At 38.0% G+C, this 27,113-nt stretch overlaps 1 protein-coding gene and 1 long non-coding RNA gene across 3 annotated transcripts; one reads left to right on the top strand and one right to left on the bottom strand.

Annotated features, from left to right (window-relative positions):
- Positions 1-10,719: 10,719 nt before the first annotated feature.
- Positions 10,720-16,938, bottom strand: LOC140631800 (uncharacterized). 2 transcript variants are annotated; one of them, XR_012029314.1, is made up of 3 exons: positions 16,649-16,938; positions 15,675-15,806; positions 10,720-12,243 (listed from the first exon to the last, which is right to left on the bottom strand). It is a non-coding gene; the product is annotated as an uncharacterized lncRNA (long non-coding RNA). The 2 variants fall into 2 exon arrangements; XR_012029313.1 differs by lacking the exon at positions 15,675-15,806.
- A 90-nt stretch (positions 16,939-17,028) lies between these two features.
- On the top strand, positions 17,029-23,566 carry MAP10 (microtubule associated protein 10). Its single transcript, XM_072823058.1, has one exon. It carries the CDS (start codon positions 17,072-17,074, stop codon positions 19,814-19,816), a length of 2,745 nt encoding a protein of 914 aa, XP_072679159.1. The 5' UTR covers positions 17,029-17,071; the 3' UTR covers positions 19,817-23,566.
- The last annotated feature ends 3,547 nt before the right edge of the window (positions 23,567-27,113 follow it).

Here is a 27,113-nt window from a genome sequence, read left to right as displayed (position 1 = left end):
GAGAAGACCTTTCTAATAAGGAGAATGAAACAGGTATTTTTACTGCATGATAGCAAGGTTTGAAGGAAGCTATAATAATTGAGACATAAGGATAGACAAAATAATGAAACAATACAGAATTAAGAACAGAACTTTGTGTACATTAAAATGGTATATGATGGAGACAGCAGTGCAGGTCACTGGGGGAAAGATGAACATTTAAGTAAGAAGCACTAGAACAAATGTTTATGAGGAAATAATAAAATTGGATTCCTATTTTGCATCAAACAGAAAAATCACTTTTAGACATGTTAGAAATGTGTAAAAGGCAAAACTTAAAATATTTCAAAATAAAATATAGGATAAGATGTCTATGACATCAGAGTAGAGATTTACTGCATGACACAGTGCATGCAGTAAATTTTTGTTTTTTGTGCATGACACAAAAATCACTAATAAAACATACAAAAATGATAAATGTGGGTATATTATACTTAAGAACAGCTGTCCATAAATGTTTACTATGAAGAAACTTAAAACAGAATCCACAAACTGGAAATATCACACACACACAAACACACACACATACATGCATATACACACAAACACATATGTAGTTATAAAAACTCCTGTAAATTAATAGAAAAATGAAAACAATTTATAGAAATATAATCAAAGGGTACAAAGAAATAGATAATAAATATGCCACAAGAGATGAATTTCACTAGTAATCAGAAAAACAGAAATGAAAAACAAATGAGATGTGATTTTTTTATCCAGAACACTAACAAAAATTGATAGGATTTCTTTTGAATAATAATTTTAGAGTATGTACCAGAAGTAAATACATTAAAAAAAAAAGAAGTAAATACATAGTACCCTTTAATCCAGGTGTTCTATGACTCAGGATCCATCCTGCATGTGTGCAAAGAAGAAAGAAGAAAAGAATTATTGATTGTCATTGATGCTAAAGCTCTGATGAAATGATGGAGCCTCATTTTGTTTCACATTAGGAGGGAGTCACTGTAAATACTGTCACTGGCTCTGCTGTTGCACAGATCAGGAACCCACAGATTCCAATTGACAGAAAATGATTTGAATCTCACTGCGAACTTTCAAAAAAAAAAAAAAAGAGAGAACACTTCAATCCTAAAATGTGAAGTTCTTTATAAGTGTTTCCAACTCCCTAAGTTTTACAAATGCACTCACTTTACATACTTAGATTTTGCCAGGGTATCTTTTTAATATATTCAATAATTGGTTTTGTTTTTTTTTTCATTTGCAGTGAGGGCCAGGTTAAATGATTTTTGCATTGATTGCCATTTATATACAAAAACCTAATAAAGCTACTGTCTGGGGAAAAGTCTTTAGGATAGTTCAGTGTATCAAGATATATTTACAGAAACAACAATATAAAAGGATTTGGCTTCATGGTTTTTATTCAATTAAGCATCCATCCATAAAAACCCAGATTTTGAGGTTTTTATTCAAAATACATTGCATTTATTGATAAAATTGAACTGATAAATTTAGAAAGATAAAGGCCCTAAATTATATCTTTCTCCATTTAGTCTGAGTACACATTCATCAAGTTAGTGATTTTTAGGTAATGAAGCTTTAGGATTCAATTATGACATTAAATGTAAAATCATGAGAAAACTATATTGCAATACTATAATCTACAGCAAATATTTCATAATGGCATATACACTATCAGAAAGAAACCCCCACAAAACTAAGGAAGCCATACAATCTTCTTTAGGAAAAAATCATATAATTAGAAATCAAAGTATAGGGGAGAAAACTTTCTGTTCTTTTTATATTCTAGATTCTCTGGTCTAACAAATTGATGTAAGGCAGATTAACAGGAGAAAAACAAATTTAATTTTGTATGTATGGGAACCCCAAAGATGTAAGACTCCAAGAAGTGACCAAAGCAGGCATCTTTTATATCTAAGGAACAATAAATTTGTGAAGAATTGACAAGACAATGAAGTTTGAGCTTAGGGTAACAAATTAGTTAAGAAGTAACAAGGTCTGTTTATACAGCCTTCTTGGCCCTAAATTCCATATGTCTGATGAGAAGGATGTCTCACTTCATCCTGGTACTGGAAGGGTATCTTTAGCATGGGAGATTTATTTCCTACTTTCAGACAAATCAAGAAAGAGTGTTCTTTCACCAAGAATAAAATTATTTCAATTAATTTTAAAGATTTTATTTATTCTTTTTAGAAAGACAGCATGAGTGTAAGTGGGGAGAGTGGCAGAGGGAGTAGGAGAGAGAGAATTTTCAGCAGGCTCCACGGTTAGCACAGAGCCAACCCGAGGCTCAATCCCATGACCCTGATATCATGACCTGAGCCAAAATCAAGAGCCAGATCCTTAACCAACTGAGCACCTCAGGCGCTCCACAAGTGATTTTATTCAAAATAATCAATAGCCAAAGTGGCAAATTTGGGGGTGGTATATGTTGATTTCCTCCAAAAGCAAGAGCATTTAGGTTTGAGGGAAAAAAATATTCATTAACAATTTAATTTCAAGGGTGAAGACAGGAGCGATTCTTCCAACACATTCTAATAAATGAGACATAGCATCATTTCCTCCTTTTGGAAGAGATTTTTTTTTTTAAATTATCTTTATTCTTATTTTTTTTTTAGAGAAAGAGAGTATAAGTGGGGTGGCGGGCTGGGCAAAGGGAGAGGGAGAGAGAATCTTAAGCAGGCTCCAACACAGGGCTTAATTGCATGACCCTGAGACCATGACCTGAGCCAAAATCAGGACATTTTTAAAAATGAGTATACTTTGCTAGTTATGTGAGAGATGGCACAGTCATCATTCCTAAACACTTAACAATTAATTGTTAACTTAAAAATCTAATGGGGTTGGTAGGCCAATAAACTATGAGTGGGGAAAGAGGGAAGAGACAGAATGGAGGCAGCATGAAGGTGGGGTGCGGGTTGGGGGCAGTTCAGGGAGATATGGCTTGTAAGAGGACTTTGCATGCTAAAAGGACACAGAGAATGGGAGGGAAGGGCTCATGTCACTTGTGTTGTGACATTTTTCCTGGAATGAGGACCAACGAATCACCAGCTTACTAGTTACAACCATATTTCCAGCTGGGGTGCTGATGAGAGAAGCTCACTGGATATGTTTGAAAAACCTCTTGCTCAGATGCCGAATCAGATATGCTCTAGGCTTCACCAGAGCCCACATCTCTAGAGTCTTTCACTACTCATCTTCCCTTCCTCCGACCGTGCCCCATCCTCTATAAGATTTTTTTAGTGAATTTTTAAAAATTGTACTATCTTACTGAGAAGACACATTACTTTACCACCTTAACCATTTTGTAGTGTGCAGTTCAGTGGTGTGAAGTATTTTCATGTAGTTGTGAAGCAAATCTCCAGAACATTTTTGTCTTTCTTTTTTTTTTTTTTTAAGATTTTATTTATTCATGAGAGACACAAAGAGAGAGGCAGAGACACAGGCAGAGGGAGAAGCAGGCTCCCTGTGGGGAGCCTGATGTAGAACTCAATCCCAGGACCCCGGGATCACAACCTGAGCCAAAGGCAGATGCTCAACCACTGAGCCATCCAGGTGCCCTGACTTCTTTGTCTTTCAAAATGGAAACTCTACATGGTTTAAACAATTCTCTTTTTCCTCTCCCCTTGTCCCTAGTAACCACCATACTGGGTACCCCCCCCCCCGCCCCCCATGAATTTGACTACTTTAGTTTGGTCATATAAGTGGATTCATATAGTATTTGTTAGCCTTATGTCTTCAAGGTCCATCTTTGTTGTTTATGAGCCAGAATTCCATTCCTTTTTGAGGCTAAATTATATGGCATTAGATATGCCACATTTTGTTTATCCATTCAACTGCTGTTGGACACTTGGGTTTTTTTCTACCTCTTGGCTATTGTGATTAGTGTTTCTACGAATACAGATGTGCAAATATCTTACCCAGATCCAGCTTCCAATTATTTTACATATATATGCTCAGTAGTGGGATTGTAAAATCACATGGTAGTTCTTTTTCTAATTTTTTGGAGTACCACCTGTATTAGTCAGGTAGGGCTGCAATGACTAATTTACCGCAGTCTGGGAAACTTAAAAAACAGAAATTTATTTTCTCATAGTTCAGGAGGCTGGAAGTCCAGGCAGGTAGGTCTGGTTTCTAGTGAGAGCTCTCTCTTTGGCTTGCAAACAGCTGCCTTCTCACAGTGTCCTTGTATGGCCTTTTCTCTATGCACATACACTCCTTGTGTCTGATTTTCTTTCTTATAAAGGGCACCAGTCTGGATTTGGGCTCTACCCTAATAATCTCACTTAACACTCCTTCATTACCTCCTTCAAGGTCTCAGCTTCAAGCAATTCCACTAGGGGATAAGGCATGTGAACTTTAGGGAGATGCAATTTAGTCTGTAGTACTGCCATACACTTCTCCACAGCGACTGCATCATTTTATATTTCCACCCACAAGGCACAAGTTTCCAATTTCTCCATACCCTGCTCAATACTGGTTATTTTCTCTTTCTTTGTCAGCAGCCATCCTAATGTGTGTGAGGAGTACCATACCCCTTTATGTGAAGCCCAGGAAATGTGAGTGGAGTAGCCACCCTAATATATATTGAATTCTATTTATGGCAAGTAGTACTGCCCCAATGTGCCAGGCTTTGCAGGTAGGAAGAAACAAAAGAGCAGAGTGATGTTGCAGAGCAGAGGGAATGATTTAAGAGAATCCAAACTAAATGAACATGGAGTCTATTTTTAGCTGGGCCGGATCATGGTTCCCTTCAGAGGTTGCATACATTAAGAGTAATCATTTAAAAGAAGGCATACCTTACGATTACATGGTATCATTTACAAGCTCAGCTGTGGCTTCAGCAGGGTTCCTGTCCCTCCTGCCATCTGGTGGGCCCTGAGCAGTGTTCAAGAGAATGTTCACACCCAGCCCCTGAACAGAAAGGCAGGCTGCAGAGAAGCCTCGAATATCAGCAAGTTGGCGTGCAGAAAAAAGCGCTTAATCCTGTTTTCTTTAATCTCACTACCTACGGCCTTGGATTTAGTCAACCATCACTTCAAAACCCAAGGCAAATTGAACACAGTAGGGTCTCTTTGAAAAGGCCGGCACATTCTACGAGGTTCTCCTTGGTTTCTATAAAACACTATTCCACGCAGAGAAGAACACTAGAAATTGGGAGGAATCAGAGCTTTCTTTTCAATATTTGCTTTGCAAATTTTTAGCTCAGGATATTTTCCAAACTTTGTGCTCTACACAATCATCATATAAAGGATTATATTCTTCATTTATTAACCCAACAAATATACACAAATCCTGTATTTAGAAACAAGGTACCACGTTACCTGTGAGAAATAACATTGTCAGGGAGCTTATGGAGACTACAGGCAATGACTCATGTGTGGAAGAATAATAATACCAGACAGAAAAATCGTTTGCAAGAGACTCAGTGCTGTGGGCGAAGAAAGATCACTTCCGGCCAGGATTTCCAGAAGGCATTTCAAAAAGGGTGTTTGAGTGAGGCTTTTAAGAGAGATCAAGTTTGAAATCTGTGGAGAAGTAGAGGAAGATTATCCCAGGCAGAGTGAAAGCACACTATAAATCTAGCGCTGAGAATAGGGAGCTATGTGTATGAAAGAACAGTCTGGATGGCAGAAAAAAAGGTGGAAAAGGTAGTTGGAATCTGGTCTCAGAGATTCCGGTATTGCTAAGAAGTAAATCATTTCATGCTATTAATTGTCATTTAAAATGTGGAAATGTCACTGTGTACTTGACATGTTACGATATAAATGGTATGTACCTACAGAAACCAGATTTCCTTTCTGAAATTCCAGTTTGAGATATGATAAACACATGCATATTAAGGGGAAAATAAACTTTTCGATACCCTAGAATAGCTGATGGGAACTTTGTGAAGTAAGTTGAAAGATATTATATACATACAAAAGGAGAGGTGGAGAGGGAGATTCTTGTAGTAGCAGAGGTTCACCTCTCCACCTCTTGAAGCAGCTCAGCTGGCATTGAGAAACAGGCAAGGTCAGAAAGAATTCCAAATATGCTTGGCCTTTAAACTCTATAAATAGAAGGCATGTTATTTATATCTAACCTACTTACAAATACCCTTTATTTTAAGTGGCTAGCTGGGACAGCCATCAAAACTTAATTTGGGGTAGTCCAGAAGCTTGCAACTCCAGCAAGGAGAGGAAGTTTCCCCCAGAAACATTGTTATACATTGTGGTTAATTTCTACAGTACTGATATTACAGAAATATATCTTTAGAAGTTCATGGCTTTTGCAGCTGATCTGGTAAGAATCTTGTGAAACAAACACCCTAATACCCTAATATTTTTTATTGTGAAAAGGTCCAAACATATACCAAAGCATAGAAAATAATATCATGAACTTGCATGTACACCTACCACACAGATTCATTTAATTATCAAGATTTCACCACATTTGCTTTACCTACTCATTTTTTTTTTTTAAATCTGGAAGCATTATAAAGCATTCTAAGAGATATCATTCCATTCCTACTGCTAGAGTGGGCAGTTAGTTAGGTTTTCACAGGATGGCTGGCGGCCAGCAAAGGGGGAGTCACAAGCCAGCTACCTGGAAAGTTACAGACCTATCCTGGCAGCATTCCAAAGACAAAGCCCCAAGAAGCTGGATCAAACCAGATCAGGCCAAACACAAAGAAGGCCAGAGACCCTGATCAAGTAAGGGAGAAAAGGCATGAAATGCTCTTCCCAAAGAAATCCTCTCCCCAAGTAAGAAATATTCCACCCCCTAGTTAACCACTATCAATAAAAGATAGAGACCCAAAGCCTGGGGCACGCAGCTCTCCCTGGAACTTGCCAGCTCTCCCATCTCAAGAGTGTACTTTCACTTTAATAAACTTCCCTACTTGAACCACTCAACCAAGTGTCTGGTCTGTCCTTGAATTCTTTCTTGCATGGAGACCATGGCCTCCAGGGGCATCCTAGGGACAGGCTGAGCAGAGGCCTCAGGGCCCAGGGGTCTCCCCTGTTCACCTGGCAACACTAGAACCTCACTGGGAATCTGTTATAGACACAAACATTTTCTTAAATAATCTTAATGAGGTTAACACACTCCATATTATTTTTTTTAATTTTTTTTTAAGTTTATTTATTTATGATAGGCACACAGTGAGAGAGAGAGAGAGGCAGAGACACAGGCAGAGGGAGAAGCAGGCTCCATGCACCGGGAGCCCGACGTGGGACTCGATCCCGGGTCTCCAGGATCGCGCCCTGGGCCAAAGGCAGGCGCCAAACCGCTGCGCCACCCAGGGATCCCACACACTTCATATTAATGATGATTCTTTTGTATCATCTAGTGCCAGTTTACAATCACATTGTACCTAGTCTCCAGTATGTCTTTGTTTTAGATGGTTTGAGTAAGAATCCAAAGAAAGGCCCAAACTTGCTTGGTGGTTAAGTCTCTTTAAGACTCCATTGGAGCAGCCTCTTATCTCCCTCCCCTTTCTCCATATCCTTGACTTATTTAAACTGGGTCAGTTTTCTCATGGAACGTTTGATATTCTGCATTTGTCTCTTAGCTTCACTGGTATTATTTTGGTTCCTCTGTACCCCAAAATACATTTTTAAATTGGATATTGTCCATTTCCTACATATGAATACTCTCTTTGGCATAGGCAAGAAAGCTAAGGGAATTTATTGGGATAAACATAAGTTGGGTTTTTTTTTTAACCAAGCAGAACTGAATTTTTATTCTAATGCCAGCTTTAATGTCACTTAGTGGTTGTGTAAATTCATATTTGTGTGCATTTTTTAACTTCTTCAAGTTTGTTTCGTTATGAGCATATCGGTAATTTCCTGGGGTTGCTCTGAGGATCACAGGAAGAGAATTTATAAAGATCCCAATCCAATGGCAAGCACAGATAAGAGGCACTACAGAACTGGAAGTACCTAGGGAGTTACTTTAGTGTACACCTAGCTCCAGCGTATGACCAGAGCTTCCTAAAGGACTGGTCTGCTTGATGAAGTTACCAACACTTGGTTTATTTCCCAGATTTCAAAAGATAGGTATCTTACTAATTATGAAAACAACAGCTGGCTATTTTTTTTTTTTTGAAGAATCTAAATTATATGGGTAGTGATTTAAAAGAAATCCAGTTTAAAATGTAATTCCATTAAATGAAACAGCTATTTATATTCATCCTGACAATTAAGCCAAAAGGCCTGTTTATATGTATGAGAAAGAGAGAAGAATTCATGAATTTAACAGTATCATTCAGATACATCCACAGATACACATGCTCCAGAATTGTCTGGGCCTGAGTTCGCATTTGAACATGCATGCTACAGTTTGAGAATCTATGTGATATTCTGAGAGTAAACTTCCCAGAGTTGGTGAACTTGTCCCAGAGTTACACGGTTATGAAATGGAGAAGGTGATATTTGAATCAGGACCCCTAGACTTCAGAGCCTATGTAGATTCCTCTAGGCCGTGTTTCTAATTGCCAATGATCATCAGAGAACTCTCACTAAACCACTTCTATCAATCTTATGTAACATTGAGTTTATCAAAGAACCCATGTTTTCAAAGCCTTATGATGCTGCATGATTTCCCTGGATCCCTTTCTGGAAGAGATTTATCTAAGTGGGCTTTTAAGCCACTCTTCCCCTTTAATCACTAGTAGAAACTTTGCTTACTCTCCAACCTCAATGCCCTGCCTTCCCTCCCAACCCTCCAGTCTTTCTCTCTGTCCTTCTTGAGTGAAGGGATTTCCAATATCAAGTTCTGACAAATTTAAAATAAAAATTGAAAATGCAGTGCAGAGCTTTGGGACAAATTTACAGAATTTCTTTAGATTATTTGCACTATTTACAAACAGCTATTTCATGTCTGTGATGTGGGAAGTGGTAATCATGGTTCTGATCATAACTCTGTCCCTGATGTAATGATAGCATAATGGAAAAAGCTACGATTCCCGCTATCCAGAAACTTAGAAAGGGAAGGGCCAGAAACAAAGGAAAAGAGATCCACATTCAAACCCTGTACACATTCTGAGAATTAAGACCAAGTCATCTTTACTACTAATAGAATATACCACACTGAGTGTTTCTAAAATTCCATGTTTTTACAGTTTAAGCTGTGTGAAGTTCATTGTAATCTTCTAATTGAGATCTTCCTGCCTCAGGAATACATTATATACTTCACTCAGCATAATACTCTCCATTCCATCCATGTCAAAGTAAATAATGGGTGAAGTAAGTCAATCAGAGAAGGACAATCATTATATGGTTTCACTCATATGGGGAATATAAAAAATAGTGAAAAATATTATAGGGGAAAGGAGAGAAAATGAGTGAGAAAAATCAGAGGGAGGGTGACAAAACATGAGAGACTCCTAACTCTGGGAAACAAACAAGGGGTAGTGGAAGAGGATGTGGGTGGGGCGATGGGGTGACTGGGTGATGGGCACTGAGAGGGGCACTTGATGGGATGAGCACTGGGTGTTATACCATATATTGGCAAATCGAACTCTAATAAAAAAATACATATTAAGAAAAAGTAAGGTCTATCATAGCCTCTGTGATCAATCTAAAATCAAATCTTTTGTTTCAAAACACTAACAATCCAAAAATAATTATAAATGTACAAAGTAAAAAAAAAAAAGGAATACATTATATATGTAGAACCCTGAAACACAAGCCTTTGGAAGCCAGTGGGAGACAACCCAGGATAGCCAGAGAGCTGCATCAGAAATCCCAGTCCATCTCTCCCTTCTCTTTTTTTTAAAATATTTTATTTATTTGAGAGAGAGAAAGAGTGCATGAGCATGTGCCAAGTGTGCGCAGGCCGAGGAGCAGAGGGAGAGAGACAATCTGCCTCCATGCTCAGCACCAAGCCCGACACGGGGCTTGATCTCATGACCCTGAGATCATGACCCGAGCCAAAATCAAGAGTCAGACATTTATCCGATTGAGCCAGCCCGGTGCTCCCCACCTCCAAGTCTGTCTCTTAAGCAATTCTCAGAACTAAGGTTTCTAGATTTGTTATGCCAGACAAGCATTTGCAAGGGGATTCTGAATACAGTAAAGGGGAAAGGGCTTTAAATTGACCTTTGTATATTACTGTTAAGTTTACAGATCTTACTTCCTGTATTTTTCTCATTTTCCCTTTAGAATCATCTCTTATTTTAGCTCCTTGTTTTTATGAAATCTTTACTTTTTTGTCACATTCTTTTTAATAGGGTTTATTTTTTTAGAGCAGTTTTATATGCATAACAAAATTGCACAGAAAGTGTAGAGATTTCTTATATCCCTCCTGACCCCACATATGCATAGTCCTTCCATTATCAACATCCTTCACTAGAGTGGTACATCTGTTCCAATTGGTGAACCTACATTGACACATCAGCATTGCTCAAAGTCCATAGTTCACATTGGGCTTCATTCTTAGTATGCACATTCTATGGGTTTGGACAAATGCATCATGACAGATATCCATCATCAGGGCAAAAATCCTCTGTGCTCTATTCACCCCTTTCTCCCCTCTAACCTCCTTGGCAACCAACGATTTCTTTTCTTCTTTTTCTTTTTTTCTGTCTCCATAGTTTTGCTTTTCCAGAATGTCATATTGTTGGACTCAGACAGTATAAAGCTTTTCTGATTGGCTTCTTTCACTTAGTAATATGCAGTTAAGTTTCCTCCATATCTTTTCACAGCTTAATAGCTCTTTTTTTTTTTTAGCACTGAATAATGTTTTATTCAGATGCACCACAGTTAATTTTCCACTCACCTACTGAAAGACATCTTGGTTGCTTGACTGTCACTGGCAATTATGAAAAATATGCTCTAAGCATCTATGCACAGGTTTTTGTGCAGTGGTAAGTTTCGATTCCTTTGGGTAAATACCAAGGAAGGTGATTGCTGGATCATATAGTAAAGGTATGTTTACATTTTAAGATACTGACAAATTGTCTTCCAAAGTGGCGGTACCATTTTGCATTCCCACCAGCAATGAACAAGAGTCTTATTGCTCGCTCCACATCCTCATCAGCATCTGGTGCTGTCAATATTCTGGATTTGGGTCATTTTGATAGATGTGTGTGGTATCACTCTCTTGCTTTAATTTGCATGTTTCTGATGATATACGATCTGGAGCATCCTTTTACATGCTTATTTTCTATTCATGTATCATCTTTGGTGAGGTGTTCTTCAGGTCTTTGGCTCATTTTTTTGTTCAGTGGTTTGTTTTCTCATTGTTGCACTTTAAGAGTTCTTCACATATTTTGATGAACAGTTTTTTAACAAATACACCTTCTGAAAATATTTTCTCTTAGGATTTGTCTTTTCGTTCTTTTAACAGTGCCATTCACAGAGCAAAACATTTTTAATTTTAATAAGATCCAGCTTATCATTTCTTTCTTTCATGGATCTATGCCTTTGGTTTTGTATCTAAAAAGTGATTGTTAAACCCAAGGTCATCTAGATTTTGTCCTATGTTATCTTCAAGGAGTTTTATAGTTTTGTATTTTGCATTTAAGGCTGTGATCCATTTTGAATTAAATTTTGTGAAAGCTGTGATTTTTTTTCAATGTGGATGTCCAGCTGTTCCAGCACCATTTGTTGAATAGACTGCCTTTGCTTTTTTGTATTACCTTTATTCCTTTGTCAAAAATCAGTTGATGGGTCTATTTCTGAGCTTTTTATTCTGTCCCATTTTTTAAAAGATTTTATTTATTTGAGAGAGAGAAAGAGCATAAATGGGAGGAGGAACAGAGAGGGAGAAGCAGACTCCTGGCTGAGCAGGGAGCCCAATATGAGGCTTGATCCCGGGAGCCCGGGATCATGAGCCAAAGGCAAATACTTAATAGGCTGAGCCACCCAGCTTCCCCTTATTCTGTCTCATTGGTCTATTTGTCTATTCTTTCATTAATACCACATTGATTTAACTACTATAGCTTTATCATAAGACTTGAAGATGGGTAATGTCAGTTGTTCAACTATGTTCATCAATATTGTGTTGGCTATTTTGGGTCTTTTGCCTCTCCATCTAAACTTTCAAATCAGTTTGTTGGTAATCACAAAAATCACTTGCTTGGATTTTGATTGGCTTTGCATTGACTGTATATTAAGTTGGGAATAACTGGTATCTTGACAATATTGAGTCTTCCTTTCCATAGCCATGGACTATTTCTCCATTCGTTTAGTTTTTCTTTGATCTTGTCAGAGTTTTCTACTTTTCCTCAGTACAGATCTGTAACAAAACAGCAAATACAATTACTGAGACTTTGGGTTGACAGGAAGGCAGAGTTTGTTTGAGAGGCAGCCAAACGAGGGCAAGTTTCACCTTCCTGAAAGGGGAGAGAAGAAGTATTTTATAATCATAGGAGTTGACACTACATACATATTGATGAAATGGAGGGGGGAAAGTTAACTCTTCATGAGGAAAGATGGAGTATCCTTATTGAGCAAACATATATGTAACATGTACCCCATGTTCACTTTGGGGTGGAGACTTCACATCAGAAGAAGGCAAAATTTAGCCCCTAATGTCAGGCAGCTATCTTAAGACAAAAAGGGGCATGCTCTGAGAGTTGGTATAAATTAGATGGGGTCTTGGGCTTTTAGCTCAGGTAAGAAATGCAGCCTTGCTTGTTCACAGGCTGGAACCCTATCAGTTGACATTGAGTCCAGGCTTCATGGATTTGTTAGTGGGGCTTGAAAAGATAACAATAGCTGATTAGGGAGAAACAGTTCTCTGAAAAACAAACTTTAAATTTTCTACTAGTTCCGACCTTATTAACCCTGTGGGGCATGCACGGTTTCAGATCTTGTACATATTTTCTTAGATGTATACCTAAGTAAGTATGTGTGTATGCATTTATTTATTTATTTATTATGCCTATTTAATTTTAGGGAGGTGCCAATGATAATGGTATTATGTTTTCAATTTCAAATTCCATTTGTGCATTGCTGGTATATAGGAAAACTACAGATTTGAGTATAATAACTTGATATCCTGCAACGTTGCTATTATCACTTATTAGTTCCAAGAGTTTGTCAGTTATTTAGATTTTCTGCACAGATGATCATGTCATCTGCAAATAAAGACAATTTTATTTCTTCCTTGCCAATCTATATACCTTTTATTTCCTTTCCTTTTCTTATTGTCTTATAGCTAGGACTTACAGTTCAATGTTGAAAAGCAGTGGCAAAAGGGGACACACCTGCCTTGTTCCTGATCTTAGTGGAAAAACTATTTTTTTCATCATAAGCCTGATGTTAGCTGTAAGCCTTTTATAGATTACATTCTTCTAAATGGGGGAAAGGAAGCACTGTGTAAAGTTATCCTTAAATAAAGGATATTGGATTTCATTTTCCCCTAGTTAGCTACATGCAGGCCCTCTCTTTACTCAGCTTTATTTTTTTATTTTATTTTATTTTTTTTTAATTTTTTTATTTATTTATGATAGTCACAGAGAGAGAGAGAGGCAGAGACATAGGCAGAGGGAGAAGCAGGCTCCATGCACCAGGAGCCCGACGTGGGATTCGATCCCAGGTCTCCAGGATCGCGCCCTGGGCCAAAGGCAGGTGCCAAACCGCTGCGCCACCCAGGGATCCCTTTACTCAGCTTTAGATCATCCTCCTGGCAGCCATCTTCAGCCCTCTCAGTCTATGTCAGTTATAGGTGGTTATATCTGATTTTAGAGCGAATCTGGACTAAGCCAGGAAGTTTATAGGCAGCAGGATGGCTTTACTAATGGGACTTGGAATTAGTATTTGGTGCTTCTAGAGTAAGTCCTGGGCATTTTCATGGTCCCTGAGTTACAGACTCCTACTAATTGGGATTTGTTTGGTCCATAAAACTCAATGTCCACCTCACTTCCCTCAGTAGCACCTTAGAGACCTTCCATTTTCCAAAGCTTAGTAAATTAGGTTGGAGCTATGACATCTACATGGTTTTTGCCAGCCTCCATACTCCTGCAGAAGCTGATGTTTCCCCACATATTTGCATTTCTGCTCCAAAGTAGACCAGCCACCCAGGATATGATGCTGTTCCCTTACTTAATTCCATCACTGCCATATTGTTACAACTTCTGCTAAACCATCCCACCTAGACCTAAAGGGATGGATCTAGAGCCCTTATGATATGATATACTGTCTGCCTTTAAAAAGCAGACCCACAGCTCAGTTTCACTAATCCAGTTGCTGTTTCCTCTCAAAATTATTAGTGTCATCATGCCTTACCTTAGTTAATGATTGTGACTGTCTCTTTTCACCTTAAAGTTATTCCCCCAGAAAAGGATGTCAGTATCATATCAAATCCTAATTCATTAGAAATCAAGCCAAAATTCTTATAATATGCACAAGAAAACTATAATAGTCACAAGAAAACTCACATAAAAAAGGAACAAGTCTCATTGCCATACTTATCTATGCCTTATATGAAGAAATTAGGTTGCTTCTCCATCTTGATGTTTTGTAAACCTGTATTTCCAGCCCAGATCTCTCAAGGTTTCAGATTCATATATTTAATTTACACCTTCCACCTGGATGTATAACAAGTACATATCGGGACACTGAAACTCATAGTTTTCTCTTCTGGTCTCTCACTTCCTTCTTTAAGAGCAATTACAAAAAAAAAAAAAAAAAAAACCCTGCTTCTCTGTGTCTGATCCATCAACCTAATTGCCTAAAGTAGAAACCTGTGCTTCACCTTCCATTCCCTCATACCTCACATACAATCAATCAACCAGTCCCATTAAATCTCTCTCTGAAATATTTAAGTCTGCTTATTTCTCTCCACACCATTGCCAACATCCTAATCCAGGCCACCCCCACAATAAACCTCAAACTCCTTAACGTTGCATAGCAGATTTATATCTTAAAGTATTAATGTACATTAATCCATAGTTTCTTGCCTAGCCCTGCCTTTTCCTATAACAAAAACAGTTGGCCACCACATGAAAGGTAAAGCACAGAGCACATAAACTTTTACAGATTGAGAACAATAGGCCCATGTCAGATAAATTATTTATTCTAACTCAGCTTAGTGCTTTAAAAAATTCAACCAAAAACTCTGCTATATGGCAAATAGTAAGTAAAATGATATTTATTTTAACAAGATGCCAGGCTATATAAATATAGCATAACATAGTAAATAGTATATTATACTATATAGCATACTATTTAACATGTATACTATATTACTATAATACTAATATTGCATAATGCTAATATTATAATATTTTTATAAGGTAGATACTACAACTACCTCATTTTTTGATGAGGAAAATGATTCACAGATGGTTGAGAAGCTAATTTATGATCACAGAGACAAGATTTGAGCTAGGTTGTTTGCTTATAGAATTTGGGACCCCAGCCACAGCATTGTGCTATTTCTCCATGTATGGTCTGTGGACGTTGAAATGTTTTAATTTTCATAGCAAAAGTTTTACTTGTTAAATTTAACACTGTTTACAATTATAAAATATTATTCATATATTGCAATACCAATCATATAGAGTATATGGGCAAAGAATATGAATATATTATCTCTATAGAAACTTTACAAATTATAGAAGCAATGTCCTTATAGAAGAAGGACACTGGTTTCACTGTCTGTATGCAGGAGATATGCAAGTGCTAATATTCCACATTATTAACCCTACCCAAAAGACTTACAGCAGGATGCACATATGGACTCTATGCCATTGCTTTCCATTGGTGAATATGCTGTTTTCTGTTGCTCTGTGTCATCCATCCATTAAGCATGTCACTTGATAAACGTTTCCTCTGCAAGTAGCTAGTAAGATTCTCAAGGCCAAGAGTAGTATATTCTATTTATATATTGCAATGAAACCTCCCTCAGTCTTCACACTAAAGCATCAACTCCCTCCAATTCTGAATTTCCCTTGAGCTTTACAACGTTCTTCTGAGCTTTGATGTAATGCAGTTTAACTATAAATTATAAAGCCGTCTAAAATTAAACATATTCACATAATGTCTGGCAGGAACCTCAAACTACAATCCCAAAAACCCAAAGTAACTTAAAAAAAAAAATCAAATCTATGCCTCATTTTTTTTCTCCTTCAGCAGTGAAAAACTTTTATCCATAACTTCTCGCCCCTAGTCACCAAATTCTAAATTCTGTTATCACAAATGCCTCTTCTTTCATCTCTCTTTGTCCTCTCCCCTGACCCTGAGCAAATTCAGGCCACCACCTGCACCAATGGGACAGCCTCCTAGTAGATTGCCCTGAATTCAATTAGTTACTAGTAGAATCCATCCTTTGTATTTGTATAGCTACATTTCTAAACATTGATGGGTTCACGCTTGCTCATCCCAAACATCTTCTACAGAACTATCCATGTCGTTCAAAGCTCTCCGTGTCATCAGTCTTGGTTTCCATGTATCTGGTTTACTGAGGTTAGAAATATGTGTCCTTGAGAATCTGGGATAGTGCTCTAAGATCTTTTCCCCTCCCCCAACTGGCTGTTTACGTAGATCTATTTGTTTTGTTAAATGGAATCATTAACATTAATCTCACACATGGTGATTGCTCAAATGGAAATGGGACCACACCCGCTGCGCGTCTCGGTGCTATCATAATTCACCCAGATAGGGGCTCCCACGCTGCTTCACAGCAGTGTCATCACCTTTGGGTGGAGCCAGAGAAGACCGAGAAGGCCGACCCTGGAGAGTCAACTGGCTTTCTTCTGCCCTGGGGTCCCGAGTCCTGATTTACTCTCAATTTTCCTCAGAGTTAGACCTGACCTCAAAATTGCAGGAGATCTGCATGGATAGAAACGTGGCCCAAACAAACAAACAAAAAAGTCTGTTTTCTTGCCATCATATGATCACGCTTCAGTGTTAAAAGTAATTGTGATAACGTAAGCCCGGAGAGCAAGATGCGCGGAGCAGCGAAAATTCCCAGAGCAACTGCTGCCCAGACCTGCAGGGGTCCCCCTTAAGTCTCGCGAGAGGACACGCATAGGCGCTGTGGTCCCCGTGACTCTCGCGAGAACCGGCTTCGGCTCCCCTTCCCCGAGCCGGCGGCAGCGTCTCCAGGGGCAACAGCAATGGCGGCCCCCACGTCCGAGCGGCTCTTCTCTCTGGAGCTGCTCGTAGACTGGGTGCGTCTTGAAGCCCGGCTGCCGCCGCCGCCGCCGCCGCCACCCGTCGTCGCGGTGGAGGGGGAGCAAGAGGAGGCCGAGGAGGAGGAGGAGGAGGAGGAGGCACGGCCGCCACCGCCGTCGCGCGACCTGTGCCCCGCGGTGGCCTTCCGCCTGCTGGACTTCCCCACGCTGCTGGTTTACCCCCCGGAAGGCCCCGGCGCCCCAGCCCCGGAACCCCGGCCCGGCCTGGTCCGCTTCGGTCGCGGCAAGTCCTGCCTCTTCCGCCTGCACGCCGCCACCCTGCACCGCCTGCTCCTGCGGACCCCGCTCTACACCTTGCTGCTGCAGCTGCCCCCGGGGCGCCCGACTCCTGCCCCCCAGCTCCTGGGTGCCTGCAGCATCTCGCTGGCCGCCGCCGCCCACCAGGTCCTGGGGCCGGCCGCCTCTGGCTGCTCCCAGGGTCGCCGCGGAAGTTTCCCCCTGCGTGACCACGTTGGGCAGCGGGTTGGGGACATTGCTCTGGGCTACCGCTTGACTGACTTGGGAAGCAGCCTGCTGAGCCACCTTGAGAGGCCAGTCGCTTCCGCGGGAGGTGAGGTGGAGCGTGCAGAAGTCGCTTCCCAAGCCCCGCAGGAAACACAGCAACCCAAGTCAGAGCCCGGAACCAAGGATGCTGATAGGTTTCTCGCCAGTTTAAGAGTCCCAAAGGCACAGAAGGAGTTGAGGGAAATAGCTTTCCACCGTCAGACCAACTGCGGTAACACAGTTTCTTCGGAGCATGGCAAAACCAGCTCTGTGTGTTCAAATTCTAGTGGGGTGAGGAGCGTCAGCCCCCCAGATCAGGAAGTCACAGAGTTGGACGTTGAAACCAACACATTTTGCCCCCCTCCTCTGTATTACACTCATTTGACGCCAGAAAAGATGCCTCCTGTACGGGGTACAATCACCATTAAGCCACAGATAAATGTACCTGAGGGATTGAATGGTATTTTTCTGGAGGAAAATCGTGCAACTGCCCCAACAGATACTGATTGTCTGAAACCTACTAAGTCTGGGACCCGGGAGAGTCCTCCAATGCTCATAAATACCCGCCATGTTCAGGATGTAGGAGCAAGTGATCAAACTGCAGATCATGCCCAAACTGAACAGAATAGAGTTGATACAATAAGGCAGCTGCCTTTGTTAAATGCTTTGTTGGTTGAGTTGTCTGTGTTACACAACCAACCTGTGGCAAGCCCTACTCAAATACATCCTCACCTAGCCTGGTTATATAGAACTGAGGATAAGAGGTCACCAGAATCTTCTACCAAATGCACATGTAAATCTGAATCTAAGGATAAGCTTTCAATGGGGGGAAATGAAAAGTCAGTGAATCTTCAGTATAAAAAGAACCAAGCTGAAAATCTCAAAAAAGGTAAATATTTTGAAGAGAACAGTGATAACCCTCCCAAAAGAGTTCCGAGGGGGAAGCTGCTCTATGGTTTAACAAAGACACTTAAACTACGTTTAAAGCAGACAAATCCTGATATGTTGGTAGTACATGAAAAAAGAGAACAGTATAGAAAAATGCAAGCACAGATGTTAGGTACAAAACTCAGAATTCCATCATCTAAAGTTAAAGCATTAAGCTTTGCCAAAGTACATCAGAAGCCACACCAACTACCTAAAGATAAGTGTTTGGAATTAGATGCATCTTTTGCTGAAAACAGTGATACCTCAAAGCAAATCAGTGGAGTTTTGGGTGACCCTAGCACAAGTCAAGAAACTAAACTGAAATGTGCAGCTGAAAAAACAGTAGATTGTAAACATAGAATAAGTAATGGTTTATTGAAAGAAATTGCGAGTCCTACAAATTCCATTGTTCTGGAAGGGCTTACTCCTGCAAGTATTTTGGAAGGAAAAATGGATATGAAAGTCCAGAGTCCACGTGTTTTCCAACAAGTTGCAGTTGTTGACAGAATTGTGGTAGATAAAGAAATAGAGAATAAACAGGTCAAAACCACTGATACTCTTACTGATAATATGAGTGAAAATAAACCAAGTAAAAATAGTTGCTCTGAAAGCATCTCAGAATTAAAGTATTCAGATGACTTCACCAGCCCTTGCTCTTCTGAAGATTTCTCTACCACTGAGGACACTAGCAGGATTTTACAAGCTCATGATAGCAGTCCAGAGGCAGAAAATCCAAAATATAATCGATGCACAAGTAAATCTAGTGAAACAATACTGTCCATAAGAAAAAACAGCAGTGAAAAGAGTTCTGTTCTTAGCCCACCTTTTTCAGCTGGATCACCAGTACACTCATCTAAAAGATCTCATATTTCAAAGATTCAAGATAAAAGTTTGGAGGAAACATCTAGTATCTCTACCAGTGATTTATCTTTATTACATTGGACTGAGGAAAAAGAAAATCATATAGATCAAAATGGTATGCATAATTCTAAAGTTGTAAAGAGGGATCAGGACATGTCTATAAAACTTAAAACAAGAACTGGTGGCAAGTCTTCAGAAAAAAGCCAGTCACCTCGGACATCTCAAGTGAGTTCTTATCTGCCATCTAATTTGTCAGAACTAGAACTTAATGTTCTGGATAGCAGTACATCAGATCACTTTGAGGAAGAGGATGAAGTTGCTTCACTAAATATTTCCAAGCAATGCAGAGATATTTGTGAATTAGTGATAAATAAACTTCCAGGATATACAGTGTGAAAATATGTGCTTTTAAAAAGCATTTCATTTTCTATAACCTATGTGTACTGTTAAGTGAAAAAATTTTTAATAATTCTTTACATTATTTTAGTATATAAATTACATGAGTAATTCTTTTTTAAAAATACATTATTTTGATGTCTAGATGATACTCTGTTATACTGGACAATATTAATCATGAAATTACCTTATAATGTAGGTAAGATTTAGGTTGTTTATCTTATAAGAATAAAAATATCTTTCTAAACTATCTCAAAGTATCTATCTGAAAGTACCAGTCATCCTAAAGCTGACTCAGGCACACCATTAAAAAAAAAAGAAGGCTAATTAATAATTAGGATAACCTCAGATTTTAATAGGAATAAATCATTTAACAAATATAGAAGAACCTACTGTATAAGATGCCGAAAGGTACAAAAATATTTAAGATATAGCCCCTGTAGGTAGAGTTTACTGTTTTATACAGATTTTTTTTAGGGAAATCTTAGATACGTACACACCCCATATCCCCAGTAGGTGAAGTCCTTTTTCTATGTTGTCATTGTGCTCTATACTTCCAATCAGTGTATGTATGTTCTTTGTATCTAGCGCAGTCTGGCATGTGGGTGCGATAAAAGCATGTGTTGAAGGAATTAATAAAGGCCATGCATTTACACTAAGCTGATGGGAGGAACAAAATTAAGCAAACAAGTAGAAATCCTAAGAATAAGCAGCAGAAAATCCTTATTGGAAATATGGTTATTTGACTACAATATTTTTGTTTTGCTGTCTATAAATAGCCTGTAGGTGTTCTCTAAAGTTTTTGGGGAAGGAAGAGAAGGAAGTTAAAAGAGATGTCCTCCAGTTTCTTGTATAGAAATTCAATTTATTGTTGTCATTTCCGGTTTTTCCAAAATTGTTAAAAGTATGAAAGTTTGTCTTTAGAAATTCTAGTGATCATTTCTCTATAATTTTTTCCATAGATTTTGTACTTAAACCTTATTCTGTGTTCAAACATTTACATGTACTTTTTTCCGTTATATTTTAATTTTTACACTTTTTAATATGTTTGATATTTTTGGATGTATGAAGTGAAGACCTAATTTTCTTTCCTTTATGAATAATTAAATAACTAGGCATTATCTTTTGAATGATAATAATTGATAAAATTCAGTAAAATGGTAAAGAATGAGGATGTTATATTTTGAGAAACAATATGAATAAAAGAAATATGGGAATGAGCATAATGTATTCATGGGACTGAAAATATCTTGATTAGAATGGTAGATTCATGCTACAGAGTGGTAAAAATGAAATTTGTTGAGTAAGAAAAGTCCCAGATTATAGGGAGCCTAAAATGCCAAGAATAATAAAGTCCTAAGCAATAGAAACAATACGGTATTTTATTTTTTTAAATTTTTAAAAAGATTTTATTTATTTATTCATGAAAGACAGAGAGAAAGGCAGAGACCTAGGGAGAGGGAGAAGCAGGCTCCAGGCAAGGAGTCTGATGTGGGACTCAACCCTAAGATCATGCCCTGAGCCAGGGGCAGGCGCTCAACCACTGAGCCACCCAGGCGTCCCACAATACGGTATTTTAATTTATAAATGAGCACCAATACGTAGTCATGACATTTTGAATACTATAAATTATTGAAATAATTTATTGGAGGCAAAGAAATTATACCAGTGAAAGTTTTGAAATATGAAATGCTTTTTAATGGCTAATGGCTATGATGTTAATTTTTCAGTTAATATAAAACATCTAATATATCATCTCAGAAAATCAAAATAATTAGCTAGATATCAACTTGGTCTGTAAATTGTTAGCAATTTTTCATTACTATGGAAGAGACAAAAATATAAGCAATAATGTCAGAATCAGAGAAAGAATTCCTTAAAAACCAAGTTTTATTTGATTAGGAGCAAGTCATTGCTTATGATGAGAATAGATGAGAAAAATGATTCATTCAGTGTCTGAGGTGCAACAAAGACTAAGGCATTAATATTTTTCAAATTACAAAACTGAATAGCTGAACAAGGTTTCTTTGAGTTACTCCATCAATATCTATTTCTAGAATTGTGATGTTAGTTTTTATAGCTTAATTCTAGTGAAAAATACTTCTTTTGTGCATTTAGTACTTCCTGTTTACAACCTGTCTTCTTTTTTTTTTTTACAACCTATCTTCAAATTCTACCTCATGTTTTAATTCTACAAACTATGAACTTAGTTTTTAAAAGAATATCATAATAGATACTACTGCTAAAGTACCTTTATCCCCTGAATTGCTTAAAATCACTGAAACGTGAAATAGTATTTCAGGCTCATAAATAAAGGAGACTTGTCATTTAATTGTTTGTAAAACTAAGCTACTACAATCCAGCTTTTCTGAACTGCTCTGGGCAAAGCTGAATGGGAGAGGATCCAAGAAGCGGTGAGCAACAGAAATGTTAGGACCTACCTCTGTGTGGTATTAATACTTGCCCCTTAGGAGGTAGCTGACAGTGATGAAAGTCCTTTGAACTATTACCATGAGCAGATTGAAAAAGGGCTGTGCAGATGCGTACGATGTGTTGGTTTTTCCCTCCAGTTATATGCATGCTATCGATATCTTCAGTTGCAAAAGAACAATGATACTAAACTTTCTGTCTTGCACTTCTGGCTTTCTGTTGAGAACCACTCTTTCACTTCTCAATTTTTATTTTTCTGTTTGTAAAAGCAGCACATTTGTTAGGGAATTATATTTGGGAACCACACTTTTATTTGCTATAAACATAGAGTTAAAGATAATAAGTTAAACTTAATTACACTGTTTTTGGCAATGCAAAGGAATTTCATAACAAAGCAACATATAAATAACATAAACAGTATTTACATTGGTATAATCAAAAACTGTCCTTGGGCCTAGAGATATAGTCATCCTTTAGGCTACTTATGTTTTAATTTGGTTTAAGATATCTGAAGTTGTACAGAATGACAATTTATGAGATAATGCTTGCTGGATCCTTCTCATTTTTAACCTAAAGCGGTGCAAGGAGAACACACTTGGTCAGGGACCAAAGCATTTTTACTATTTTTCTCCAGAAATTTTCCTGTCATGCTAGGAAATAACAAATTTCAGGATGAGCATCATTAGGTTGCAGTGCCAAGCCATAGTCATATCATTACTACCTTATTTTTCAAATACTTCTTTTCTCTTATACTAATAATGCATATTAATTCTAGGAAAAATAGAAAATTCAGTTAAGAGTCTTTACTGTAAAATTGTGTATTAAGGGAAAGTAATAGTCCTTTCCTTCCAAAATCTCAATGAAATCATAGACGTAAAAATAAGAATGAGCCTAGAGTTCATTGCCCTGGAGAACAAGGAAAATGCTGGTGGCAGACAAAACAATTTGAGGAACTTCTGGAAGATACAGAGCAGGTGGATTATGTTGATGAAAAATGGGATTAGAAATCTACTCTTCACCATCGTACAATGAGGGGGCAGCTGGAGAAATGAGAAGATAGTGTTTGTTTTCTAAAGAACCTCCAATATACTTCAAGCTCAGTTAGCAGGCTATGGGACAACTTGGGGGCAGAACAGAACCCTGAGTATGATATGAGAAGCTAGAACCAAGATAAAGGTTATCTTCTGGAAAAGTTGTTGGGACCAAAGAGAGAAACTAGTATTTTTGCTCTTGACACCAAAAGATTTAAAAAAAAATTTTTTTTCATTTTACTGGAGTGGACCACTAACCCTAGTGGCAAATTAAAATGATGTAATCCTGGTCTTTGTAGATGGATGAGTGGTAATTTGCATCCTCAGTCATGTTATATGAATTCTTGGAGATTATTTCTTCATTATAGGATTGGTTTGAGGATTGAATCAAATTTACCTAGCATATGTGACAGTTGAATGTGCATGTGAGTGTTGGGGGGTAAATTTAGAATTACAGAGAATATACCACGGTTATCTGTATTTCTGCCCTAGGAGGACATATATATTTAATTAAAATCTCGGGAAATCAACTCTTCCTTCAAAATGTTTAAATGAATTTTCCATGAGATAGCAAAGCAAAGAGGCCCATGGAGACAAAGCAGGACAAAGGCTTTTGGCCAGGGAAAAAGACTTCAGGACAGAGCAGAGCCACAAAACTAAACAGAAGAAGGAACCCTCCTCAGAATATTAGGCAGTGGGGTATGTAGTTTTGTGCCTAGAATTAGGGGTGGTAAGAGAAGGGGATGGTGGAAGAAGAGTATGAAAAACTTCCTTCCTGTTCATTAAGAAAGGGAACTCTGAGCCAGGGCATAAATAAAGACAAATGTTCTGAAAATACTAAGAAAGCAAACCTAGATGGTCCTGACTACAGGAGGTTGCTTTTAAAACATCTTAAAAATTCTTTTTAATTTTTTTGTCTGGAAATTTGAAGTCTTCCCATACTAGATGCACAAAAATATTTTCCCCTTTAAATGTCTTGGAAGTGAGGATGCAGTGAGTGGGGAAGAAGATTTGAGTTATTTGTCATAATAAAAGAATCAGAAGCTTTGAGAATGAGTAGGGAAAAGGTGAGAATTAGCTTTAGGACCTGATATTGTAACTGAATAGGAAAACCCTTGGTAACAGGAATCAAAAGGTTTAGGTTTTAATAAAGAATATTTGTGTTTGCTCAGGAACAGGCCAGGATAGGAGATCAGACAAGCTTCTGAGTAATAGTAGGAAAAAGTTAACAGCTGAGGCCATATATTGTAAAGAAAGAATGTGGAATGGAACAGGTCTGTGAGTCAGTAGATGAGTTAGTTACTGTAGGATCAGAAACCTACACTTGTAAGCTTGACTACTTAGAATATTATCAGTTTTGTTCTTTTATTTTTGTTTGTTTTCTTCTTGGTTTTAATATAGTTCTTTTGAAGGATCTTTTAGTTGAGACACAAGAGCAATAGGAAATGGATTGAGTTATGGCTCATAATTGAGCTGAAATCCTAATGGATGAGCAGGATACTCCCAGGGTCTACATACTGAAAGAAAGAAGATATGAGGGCCCTTAGACAGTCCCTCTTTTCTACCCCAAAATTTGTCCTTTAGCTATTTATTCTCTCCTGAAGACCTTAGAGGGTTTTTCTTTTTGATTTATTAAGGGAAACTGTTCAATTTCGGAGCTTACACCCAACAACTGCCTGGAGTACTGTATTTCATTACTTGTGATTTCAGTGTCAATCCTGTGGAGTGATTTGGGACTGAATTCTGGACTCAGAATGACATAAAACATAATGGATTGCTTTAGCTATGGAGGAACCTATTGTCAGAAGATTTGGTCCAAAGATGATTGCTTACATATCCAAAATTATTAAGAATGTTTCCAAGTACTTTGGGACAGCATTTGTTAACCTGAGGGAAAAGATGTTTCTAATATTCTGAAAAGAAAGTCTGAAGTATGAACATTGGCTTTTTGTTAGCAAAGTACTCCCTACCCCCGATATTCTCTGTAATAGCTGGAGGCCAAGTGTTTAAGAGGGCAGAACTTCTATTTTCAGATGGAACTTCCTTCCGTTCTAATGCTCCTTTTCTGGAATATGTGATTTCATGGTGCTCTCTTCTTATTTCACTGATCACAGCATGAGCTCATGCTGTCAATCTTTAAAAACCACTGTTAGAGGTAAGATTTTACTAAAATTATGGTCTAGCTTTTCACTAGAAAATAAATTTGGTCTTTTTAAAAAAAGTATTTTGGTTACATGGTCTCCATTGCCATTAACTTAATACTAATACTTCCTGACACCAAATAGCACTTTAAAGCTGATGAAGGACTTCCAGTATCTCCCATCATCTGCAGAAGAATGCTGTGAGGTAAGCATTAATATAAATAACCAAGGAAGCTGAGGTTGTTTTTCATATCTGTAGCCTTTCTTATTTCCATGGAAAAACTGAAAGGCTCTTGGTATAGATATTAGGAAGTTGATATTCCTTCATTATTTATATCATTTCCAGAATCAGAGTGATAGCAATACTCTACAAATAGATAAAAGTTTAATTTTGAACTTTATAAAACTGTGCTGTATTTCAACCCTCCCTATTATTTTGGTGTCTTCTGTTTTTATCTGCTAACTCTGTTGTTTTTACTAAACCAGTTGTATGCTTTTCTGCATCAACAAGGAGGTGCCCATCTGTGTGCTAAGAATAAGATTATACTCTCAAGAAATCCAGGTGTGGTATTAAAAAGCAGCGGAAAGTGCTTATTGCAATTATTGTCAGAAAAGAAAACTTGAATTCACAGGAATTTTTAACTAGAAGAGATTTTACAAATCATTTAATTCAGCTCCTTCATATTATAGCTACGGAACATGGCCAAAAAATGGGAGTTTGCTAGTCTCTCACTCACTACTACAAGACTGTTTCCATTAGAAAATGCCATTTCATGTATCAAATTTGGAACATAGTAAACCCAAATAGTGTGTCTGGATGATATAACGCTTATATTGAAAACACTAACCAAGAACTCACTCAGAGATGTGGGAATTCATCCTCTTTGTCACAGAAAAGGCATTTATGTTTAGGACTAGGAGCGGGCACACCTTAGAGTCCTGGCCCTTCCGCTCACTCTCTATAACCTTGGGCAGGTCCTTTCAGGACTCAATTTTCACATCTGTACAATGAAGAAATTAACAGTATTTTTAAGATTATAAGGATTGAATGAGGAAATATTGTACCTAAGTGATTAGCATAATTCCTGATATTTATGAAGCTATATTATAGGCCATCATTATGTCTCAAAATCTGATGATATGCAGACTTTTTCCAGACTGGGCAGCTTATTGATAACACCAACCTTTACGTTTTTCCCTAAGCCAAAATTGTCTCATCCATGCTCTGAAGCACTTTATGTTTCGAATGCTTACCTTTCCACATTCTTGGACATATAGCTTCAGAATGAATCTTAATACCTGGAGAAGTCATTTTATATCACCCAAAACTTTACATTAGCTGCCAGAAGGCTGACATACATTTTTACTTTTATTTTTTTTGGTATAAATTTTAAATATTTTTTAGTAACCACTAATTACTACTAATACAGTTATCTCTTAACTTTTTAGCTTGTTTCTAGTCTTTCTTTCTCTTCCTCTTTCCTCTACCCCTTTGCTCTCCCTCTCCTGCCTCTCCCTCTCTCCCCTTACATTTTTTGTGTAGTATATGTGTCTTATGCAAAATTTTACTGAAGTATAATATTCATACATGTAAGTGCACAAATACAAGAGTGTGGCTCTATGAATTTCCCTAAGTAACATTTCTGTGTAACAGCTTCCAGGTCAAGAAATAAAACATTATCACAACTCTGTCAA

Source organism: Canis lupus, chromosome 4, assembly GCF_048164855.1.
Source record: "Canis lupus baileyi chromosome 4, mCanLup2.hap1, whole genome shotgun sequence".
NCBI lineage: Eukaryota > Metazoa > Chordata > Mammalia > Carnivora > Canidae > Canis > Canis lupus.
Note: the sequence above shows the minus strand (reverse complement) of the source record. Positions and strands in the feature narration are given on the sequence as shown.

Bases quoted from the DNA above. Each gene is read 5' to 3' on its own strand.
- MAP10 (XM_072823058.1), top strand. From the start codon at position 17,072: ATGGCGGCCCCCACGTCCGAGCGGCTCTTCTCTCTGGAGCTGCTCGTA.